The sequence below is a fragment of the Emydura macquarii genome, unplaced genomic scaffold (assembly GCF_026122565.2).
Source record: "Emydura macquarii macquarii isolate MOO-44397 ecotype Brisbane River unplaced genomic scaffold, CSIRO-AGI_Emac_v2 contig_587, whole genome shotgun sequence".
Lineage (NCBI taxonomy): Eukaryota > Metazoa > Chordata > Testudines > Chelidae > Emydura > Emydura macquarii.
In genome coordinates, this window is record NW_027130724.1 from 6,184,661 (window position 1) to 6,194,839 (window position 10,179).

The 10,179-nt window shown below is 48.9% G+C and overlaps 1 protein-coding gene across 1 annotated transcript in view; it reads right to left on the reverse strand.

Moving 5' to 3' along the window:
- Positions 1–9,400, reverse strand: part of CTSD (cathepsin D) — a 36,389-nt gene extending 26,989 nt beyond the window's left edge. Inside the window, exons 1-2 of the mRNA XM_067540579.1 lie at positions 9,207–9,400; positions 5,440–5,596 (exon numbers count right to left, since the gene is read on the reverse strand). Coding sequence (XP_067396680.1) covers positions 5,440–5,596; positions 9,207–9,268 — 219 coding nt within the window. The 5' untranslated portion in view covers positions 9,269–9,400. The remainder of the gene's footprint in view (positions 1–5,439; positions 5,597–9,206) is intronic.
- Between the last annotated feature and the right edge of the window lie 779 nt (positions 9,401–10,179).

A 10,179-nucleotide genomic window follows, 5' to 3' on the forward strand; every position in this document is an offset into this window, starting at 1 on the left:
GTCTGTTCTGGTACCTGGGAATTGCAGGAATGCAGCAGTACTCTAGCCACGCCCCATGCTGGAAGTGGGATGGGTGGCCCACAGCTGGCTATGCCAGTTCTATGCCATCTGGAGATTCCTAAGAGGAAATTCTTAGGCAGCTGGTTAAGCCAGCTTTAAGACTGCTTTGCGCTGCCAGATTGGTGCAAAACATCCTCCATGCGAGCCATAATCTGGCAAATATTCACTGGTCAAGGAACTAGACAGCTAAATGGACAGACCAGAACCAAATATATGCTAGGAAACTCAAAGGAAGGGCTATGTGCTTTAATACGGAAGAGGCACTTTAAGATCTGAACGAAGAGAGATACTGCTTCCCTCAGCCAGGGACAGCATCCTAGGTGTAGGGATGCAGGGAGACAATGTCAATAGAGTTAAGAAACCCAGGGAGATGGCACCTGTCACGTCAGTCTCATGACACCACATATAGCTCCCTGGCTTTGCACTGCAGGCTGTGCAATCCCCATTGGACATCATGCCCAAATGGCTACTTCCGGTGACTGGGTTTAGAGGCTCCCCCAGTCTCTTAGCACTCCGGGTGGGGTTCTGGCACGCCACCAGGGTCTCCCTACCTGACTGCCCTCCATGCCCCCCCCAGTTTCCCGAATCAGAAAGGGAAAAAAAAAGAAAATGAAAACAAGTCCATTGGAAACCCACAAAGCTGACTTCAAGCCATGCTGTGTCCACTAAGAGGAAGAGATGCAGAGCATCCCCCTGAGGGTCGATACCAGATGCCATTCTGTGCCATCTGTGAGCCACAAGCTCGGGCGAGGGGACCACAATGAGTCACTGGTATCCTGGTCAGTGGGGACCAAGACTCTGAGAGGGGCCTCTCTTGGGAGAGGCTTGGGCAGGATCTTCTGTCCATCTATCCAGGGGACATGGGTCTGGGTGACAAGCGGCAATGCGTGGTAGGAGGGCTTGTTCCAGGGGAAGGGAGATGAAACTGTCATTTTTAACTCCTCAGGCACAGGGCATGCTGAGGTGGGTGGGAAGGAGAGGGGGTATTGCCTGGAAGGAAAAAACAGTTGGGATGGGGTAAGAAAGACCCAGCCTATATCATGCATGAGGACTACAAAGATCCCTGGGGATTCGCAGACTTTCTCCTACCCAGCAGTTGTGCCCATGCTACATGCCCTTTAGTACATGAAGGGACAGTGAGGTCTGAGCAACATCACTGCCCATAATGCTGTCTAGTATTGTCTCATTATTTCCTTTAACCACCCCACCCTGGCCTGTCTCCACCTGTTGTCTTAAGAGCATAAGCTCTTTAGGGCAGGGACTGTTTTTGCTGTGTTTGTACAGCGCCTCACACATCAGGGTCCTGGTCCATGACTAGGGTGGCAAGGCATTATGGTAATACAAATAAGTCTGCTGTGCTGCAGCAAGCCCCCGAGTGTCGGCCAGCTCCTGGGGTCCAGCCCGGTGTCACAAGAGGAGCACACCTCAAATTCTTCTGACTTTCTTGTGACTCGAAAATAAACCAAAAAGAGGGCTTCTCACAACAATATTTTCAGATGGAAAAACAGCACCTGAGAGGTGACTTTGTGTCAACTCCAAACAAGCAAGAGTTGAAAAGGAGCAAAAGGTCTTTCAAGAAGAAGCCAAAAGTGTTTCAGAATCACAGCCCCACCATTGTGTAAGCCCCACCTCACTCTGTTTCAACACTGCTGATTAAACAGTCACAATCCCTCCTTGCTGATCCCAAGGGAGTTCTACGAACAAAGACAGGTGCCTAGTCGAGGGAAGAAGAAATTGGACATCTGACAAGAGCCCAGGGGGCTGGGAAGTGCAAGTGAAGAGCTGCCAAGATATTCCCGTTCCCAGGAGAGCACATGCAGGACATGGCATGTATGGCTGTTTGTAAGTCTGATGCCTTCAGTTCTGGGAATGTTAAAATTCTACCTGTCCTGCAGGAGCCCAGGCTGAATGCCACTGAAATTTAGAGGCCTCAATTTTTGGGTGCCCAACCGGAGGCTAATTTTCCACAAGTGCTGAGCACCCACCAATTCATTTGAAGTCAAAAAGAGCTCAGCAACTCTGAAGAAAAAAAGAAATCAGGCCACTTATTCAGATGACTAACGATGGAGTTGAGTGTTTAACTTTCGACACCCAAGTTTATGAAGTTTGGCATAACTGAACAGACTAAATAGCCTGCTCTCCAGACATAAGGTCAGGGGGGTTTGAAGACGTGAGAGTGGGAGGAAGAAACAGGCAGTGGTGAGGATAGCAGAGCTGTGGGGGAAGAGGTGTGATGTGATAGAAACCAAGAGCAGAAACCTGGGCAAGTCCTTTTTTGGGTGGGGGCGGGGGGAAGGGGGGGCGCGGCGGCGGCAGAACAGAAACCTGAAGCTTCACTGCAATGTCAGCTGCGCTGAGCCCTGTTCTGGTTACACGAAGCAACAAATAGTTAACTTTCCAGAAGACATCAGCAAGACTAGCAGGTAGGAGCAAGAACCTGCTTGAACAGTGGGCTTTTCTGGAAGGCTTTGCCTGCAGGGTGAAAACCGAGTCGTTTACCAAGGGTAGATAAAGTCCTCATATGGGGGGTCTCTCTCAATGAGGCCCTGTTTGAAGACACGGGTCATAGAGGGCCTGATCCAAAGCCCATTGAAGTCAATGGGAGTCTTACATTTTTAATGAACAGGGATGATGCTGGCAGGGTTGATTCAGCAGGATCCAGGCTGCGGAGATGGGAAAGGACCTCAATTCCAGGCAGAGGGTTGCCTCTCCTATCTTCCCTTTCCATTCACACACCCATTGCCTCCCAGACGTTTGCCAGGCATTAATTGTCCATCTGCAGGGAAAACACTTGTCTAGACTCCGGCTGACAATGTCAACCCAAGCTCTAATCACATTGCTGACTCCTCATCAGATGACCTAGGCTCACACCACCCTTTTGTAATCGGTTTCCTGTCATGTGCCAAGAGGAGACTTCAATAAGCAATTGGTGCTTTGAATGCTTGGGGTTTTTCCTCATTCTAGTGTCAGCACCACTTGTATCCAGGGGTTAATATTATAATGAGCGTATACGTGGCACTGCCCCCTACTGAATGGAAGAGGACTATAACCATGTTTCATGGGCCCTATGCTGCTAAGAGCTAATGCAAGTTACCTGTTAGTCCGAGAAGGGGCATTTCCTTTTGAAGCAGGAAAAGTGCGTTCTATAGATTACAACCATCAAGGCGTGCAGCACAGCAGGATTCCCAGACAGTTTGTTGCAACATGACACTGCCATTAACCAGCCAGTTCTTGGGCTACCAAGTCCCACAGCCTGATGCTCAACACAGAAGAGAACTGATCCGCTGCTAACTCCTACCAACTGACATGTGTCTCTAGCCGTGAGTTTGACTGAACCTCCCTCCAGCATTCAGGTTACACAAAAACTCCCTAAAGAGGCTAAAAAGATAGGCAGCTCTCCTCACTATCCAATATCTAATTTGTTCCATTAATGAACTAAAAGGGGTCTGCGTCCAATGCAAACCCAGCTAATGTGTTTCGATGAGAGGAACCCTGCACTCTCAAAACATATACCACGTTTTACCAAAGCAAAATGGCACATTTTCTGAACTCCTTTTACTTGACCGACCCTCATCATTACTGCTTCCAATATACAGGGTTGTAACATCTATCTGTCTTGTGGTTTTCTTGAGTGCCCAATTTCAAATGCACTCTACAAGTCAGACTTTCCAAAGAGCTCATGGCCACATTGTCAAGCGCTCAGCACCCCCACCTGGGGCCAGACTTTCAGAACAACTCAGCACCCAGCAGCTCACATTATGATCTGTACGGGCTTGGCCTTGGTTCCAGCAAATCATTTAAACATGTTCTTAACTTAACTTGAAGCTGTTGAGTAGCGCTCCATTAAAGCCCGTGCTTAAATGCTTTGCTGAATCTAAGCAAACAAACATCTAGTTCTTTTCATCCACAGATCTCAAGGCACTTTACAAAAGGAGGTCAGCATCATTACCTCCATTTTATAGATGGGCAAATCACTTCCCACCTTCGTTTCCCCATTACCCAGCAGCTCAGTGATAGAGCGGGGTTCTATTCTTGGCTCCTCCAAATTCCAGTCTAGGGCCCTGACCACTGGGCCCCCAAGGACTAGTAATACTACCAGTTACCTCTCCCTCCTGCTTGATGCATTCAGTAAAAGCTACAATTTGTTACACCCTTGCATCACAGGCAGTAGATTGTGGCATCACAAGATCAGACAAGAAGATGAGAAGTCTGATTACAAAGGAGAAAGCTTCTACTGACAGTCATAAAGCTTGGATAATTAGCATTAGGGGAAAGGAAATAGGTTACTGAAGCTGTGAAGACTGTTTTATAGCTCCCTTGGGTGTGGCAGTGGGTTTATTAAAACGAAGAATGTTGAATAGCTGTAAAATAAGAGGTGCTCACCTTCCAAGCCAGGGTTCCTCCATTCCCTGCCAGTCTACACCACACCTGCGTACTAACACAGTGCTACACTTAAAGGCCTTCTCCTCCCCTTGAAGTCAACTGAGGTGTTGCCATTGACTTCTGTGGCATCAGGACTGGGCTCTAACGCTCTTATCCTCAAAGGGAGTTAGGCAATCTGGATGCAAGGGGCTAAACCTTGCAACAGCTCTGTACAGTAAGTATTAATTATCACCCTTTTATCTATGGGTAACCTGAGAAGGGTAAGAGTAACAGAGCCAGGATAAGACCACCAGCATCCTAGCTGCTAAGATCTCACACTTGCTGCACTAGACCATATTATCTGAACAGCAGCAGAGACCCACCCTCACGACATTTATTTCTGCTGTTGAGCAGACGCAAGTGTAAGATGTCTTTAAAAAGAAATAATAGTTAGTGGCCACAATCTCAATGCGAAAGAGTAAATCAGCCCCATCAACTCTTACTTCTCTGCTGTCATCTCTCACTCACCCTTAGCGCCACTCTTTACAATCCCCCCCCTCCAGCCCCCGTTTGGTTTCATTGGATTACACGGCTATAAAGAAGAAAAGGCCATTGCCAGCCTGCCGTGACTTCTCAGGAATCAATTAGGGTGCCTCAAAATTGAGGCCCTGCCCTTGGCTGGGTGAGTTTTCTTGGGAATGGATTTCCACAGCGCTGGATGAGAGTATAATGTGTCTGCCAACAAATATTGCCCATGTGCAGTGGCTGCCAAGGGGACAAGGCCTGAGTGCGATTCAATATGCAGAGCAAAGTGCCAAGCATTTGCAGCATGATGAGTCAGCTATCACTGTGGGCAGGCAACAGCCTCTTGTCCTGTCCTTGTGTGCTGTGAAAAGGTGAAGATGACAACAAGTTTCCAGGTTAATAGGAGACCCTAAGCATCAGCACATGGAGACCCCTGCAATACCCTACTGCCACACAGAGCAGCAAGCCTGCGGAATCAGCTGCTGTACTTACATCCATGTAGTTCTTTAGGGTCTCCGGGGTGGGGTCTGCTACACCAGGAACGCCCAGCTTGTATTTCAGGAATTCACCCATGGCATTCAGATCAGGGATTTCACTTCCAGCTTCATTTAGGATGCGGCGCATTGAGGGGAACTTGGTCAGTGGGATTCTGTTTGGGAAGCCAAAAAAAAAAAAGCACATTACTAATTGGAGGGAGTAACTCTGCCAATGCCACACAATAGCATCCACCACCCCCGCAGACAGGACTGAAACCTGTGCAAAGCAAGTGATCGTCTGGAGCACAAGGAACACTTAAAGGTTCAGCAGCAGTTTTGCAAAAATCCAGAACATGCTGCTATTTAATGTTCTGGGGGACAGAATTTCCCTCCTCCCCTCTCCCCCGGGTGACAGCACCTGTTGTTGGTGATCTGTGCATAAAAATAAAAGCACACCAGGGCCTTTAGGGTTCTCAGGAACACATTCTCCCCTGGTACAAAATGGCACAGCTCCATGGAAGTTAACAGATCCGCTAGTTTACATCAGCAGAGAATTTGGTTCCTAATGACAGCAATGTTTGCAGTGCAACTCTTAGCTGGGGCAAGCGTTGAAAAAGTTTATATTTTTCTGAAAGCTATTGTCAGGTCCTCCTTCTGGAGGCTTAATTTGAATACCTAGCTTCTGGTGCTTGTCACGTGTTGATCTCAAAGTGCTTTACAAAGGAGATAATTGCAGTTATCCCCACAGATGGGGAAACTGAGGTACAGAGACTGACTCGCCCACAGTCACACAGCAGGTAGGTGGAAGAGTCAGGAAGAGCATCTGGGTCTCCCAAGTTGAAGCCCAATGCTGTGACCAGAGAGCCATGCTGTCTGTCCCTCTCAGTTCCCAAGGTGGGCATGAAGGGAAGCACTCACTGCTTTCTATCTGGGTGGGCGTATATCTACACTTCCAGCTGGGGCTGCAATTCGCAGCTCGAGGAGATGTACCTGCGCTAGCTCTCATCAAGTTAGTGCACTAAAATTAGAGCGTAGTTGTAGCAGCGCATGTGGCAGGAAGGGCTAGCTGCCCCCAAGCACGTGTCTGTGATCTCAGATGGTACCTACTTGGGTTGGAGAGCTGCTCCTGCTGGCTCTGCTGCTGTGGCTACGCTCTATTTTTAGTGCACTTGCTCAGTGAGAGCTAGTGCAAGGATGTGTCCTCGAGCTGGGAATCGCACCCTCAGCTCCTAGTGTAGGCAGACCCCAAGTTTGGCTCTCAGTCAGGGATGTGACAATCCAGGATTTCTAGCATGAACCGCTTCTAAGATTTGGAAGCTCACCTCAACTTCAATGACCCACATGAGTTTGTATGTGTGTGGAGGGGAGGTGAGCTACCAGGGCCCGAAGAAAAATAAAATGTCAGGAAGTTTGGGTATCACCACTATTCCCTTCCCCTCCATCTTTGGGGCACTTCCCTTATTCTTTAAGGCCCTCTTCTTACCAGAAGCAGAGTCATGCTAGCTTTAGCTATGTGCCAACATACAGTTCCCAGGATCACTGTACACAAAGGCCTGATCCAAAGTTCACGTATGCCCATTGGAGTCTTTCCACTGACTTCAGTGGGCTTTGGATCAGGCCTCACATTAGCAAGGTGCTAAACAAAGAGAGAAAACAGACCATTCTTGCTCTGAAGGGCTGGTAAGACCCGGCTTTGGAAGGTGGGAGGAGCAGAACATTGCACTGTTTAGTTTGGAGAAAGGAATGGCTGTTCATCTGAATCAGGGAACCATGCTAACAAGAGTTACTGATCCAGCCACCGCTTCCCACCACAGGCAACACCTTAAGACTCAGACTAGCAATGGCAAAAGAGCTGAACTAACTGGCAGGGGTCTTCCAGCGCCCCTGAACTCATCGCCCTCAGCAATTTCACTCAAATGGGGAAAGCACTCTGATGCTCAGGGCCCTTCGCTGCTAATGATCTTCTACAACTTCTGAAGCCAGTGGTTTTGCAGACAACTGCTCAAGGAAATTGCCTGCTTGTCAAGGTGTGGTAACCAGCCTGCTCAAAACCATCCATTCCCCTCCCCCAGTGGAGCCATTCATTTGGACAATGTTGTTTATAAGGACTCTGCCAACTTCTTTCTGAAATTTCTGTATTTAAGGCCCCATCCACACTGGCAAATTGACAATTTTCTTGCAAACTGTCAGGTACCATGGCTGTATTGGTTACTGTTGGCCAGCAATGAGAGGGTAATTTTGTTAAAACAGTTGCTGAAAACTGCTCAGAGTTCAGAAACAACTGATGTATAGGAGGGGCTTTAAGCTACAGATTAGAGCTCCAGGATCAGTCCATTTACCCTCGATCAAAAGAGTGGTGAAGTCAATACTTATCTAAAGGAAATTCCTTTGTCAGTTATGGTCCAAAGCAGATAAAGAAAATTAGTACATTCGCAAAAAGCTGACCATAGGTAACGAAGAATGAAAAAAAATGGGGGAAAAAACCCAACCCAACTTACAGCTATTTTGCTTATCATGATTTAGAGCTTTGTAAATATGTCACTGAGATTCCTCAGTAGAGGACAAATGCCCCAGCTAGGCACTCCCCAGAACAGACTCCTGAGTCCCAGGGCTTGATCCACCACTGTCCAGCACCTAGCATAACCATTTTCACCAGTGAGAGCACAACTCTTGGTGAGAGAACATTCTGATCTCAAATCATTTTACACCCACTCTGCACTGGTGAAAACATGCGAAGTGCAGGGCCACAAAGATCAGGCTCCTCATGTGTCCAGCTACTCCCCCACCTAGAGCGCTTCGGTATTACAGATCAAACCACAGACATCACAAGGCAGCACATCCTTTTAACCCGAATTCTCTGGTCTCTCTGAAACTGACTGTAAATATGTTAACTTCAAACCAAATATGTTTACTTCAGAACTATGTAGCAATGGATTTGGGGGATTTGTTGATAGCAAGCAGCTATCTGAGCCTGTCTGGTTTGTTTTCTTAGGGCCACACTCTGCTACATGCTGTGCATCCTCAACTCTACCCAGCTTCAATGGGAGTTGAGAGTGCTCAGCACATTGCCGAACTCAGCCCTAAGGAAAGGTGACCAGGGAAACAGCTGCAACACATCCAGGGTGGCACACTACCTGCACTTTAAAGACTCTTGCTACTGCTAAGCAGAAGTAAGACACTTTAAAACATCCCTGATGCCTCTTCAGAGAAACTTCATGAGCCAAATCATGCCCTGGTAGAGGCAGGTGCATCACCGGGCAGAAGCCAATGGAAATGGCACATGCATAGCCAAGGACCAAGTTTTAGCTCATGATGGACTGGATTTTTGTTGTTGTTGCTTGTTTAATTCTCCCATTTCCAGTCCTTGCTGAGGGCCCGGTGCAGGGAGACTGACCAGAAGTTTACCTGTGTCTGCAGCTAATTCCTCACGTCGAGTCCTAACCTCCCCCCACCCCCATGAGCTCATGCTGGCACAGAGCAACCACAGCCTCGGACGAGCAAGGGAGAGACACATTCTTAAGCAAAGCAGACCCTGCTTTCCTACAGACCTCCCCACTTACTACACGAAGCCCTGGCAATGCACCAGGAGAGCTTCAGCTTCTAAGAGGGAAGAGGAGAAGTATGTTTCCCAGGAGGCATCAGCAGCTTTCTGGAGCAAGAGGGGAGCGGCTTTTTGCCGCGATTGGCTCCCAGCACCTTTGTTTACAAGGCTTCTTTCAGGGCCCGCTCCCCCGGCAGCGCCGAGGGCTGTCTAGACGTGCCCAGCCGCGGCCCTTCCCCCACCTGATCAGCGCCGAGCACGAGACCACCAGGGACAGGAGCAGGACAAAGGCGCGGAGTCCCATGGCTGCTGCGGAGCTGGCTCCCGGAGTGACCCGCTGCTTCTGCTGCGCAAAGCGATCCGTGCACCTCTGCCTCCCCGCCCCGCCTTGCCGTGCACCCTCTGTGCCGTACCGATCCTGTGACTTTCGGATCAGCTGACAGGCTAAAATTGCAGGTCGGTGTCACGTGATCAGAGCGCCAGCTGGGGGAGGAGGCAGGGATTTAACCCTGTAAACGCCTCTGTCAGTCGAGGAGGAGGAGGAGTTGGCTGGGTGCTGTATTCCTAACCCAAGCCTTCCGGCATCACCGTGAGTCAGCTCCCCCCAGATAGTCACGAGGCTGCCTTTGCCCTCTGGCTTTTTGGATCTTTAGGTTACAGGCGGATCACGGGTTTCAGGCTTTTCTCCGCCACTGGGAAGGCTCAAAACTTAAAAAAAAAATTTTTTTAAAGTGAAGAGTAAGATACTGGTATGCTCAGGCGGGTTGCGAAAAACACCAAACGTGACAAGACTTGCACTATGATTGCAAGCGTTTGCAACACTAATGGAGAGACTGTGTCACGTCTACATCCCCTCCCACTCACAAGCATATAACCTCCCTGGGGCAATCAGGGCACGAGGGAGGCCCGCTCATGGTGAATACGGGGTGGTGCTATGCTATTAGATATTGGCAGCCGTGGCAACAGAGTTGCAGGTAAAGTTCCGGTAACAATGTGCATAGCTTTTGTTAAGCTGTCCATCGACCAGCCTCATGGGAGACGAGCGACAGCAGACAGGAGCACAGTGCTCTGCTGTTGAATAGCAGACAGCAAGGGCTGGTGTTCTAGGCATCTGGACGTTTAGAACTAACAATTGTTAGTGCAATTTAGCAGCTGCAGATAAGGAGAAGGAGACAGCCCCATGTGAGGAGTCAGCTCTTTGCAGATCACTAGGAA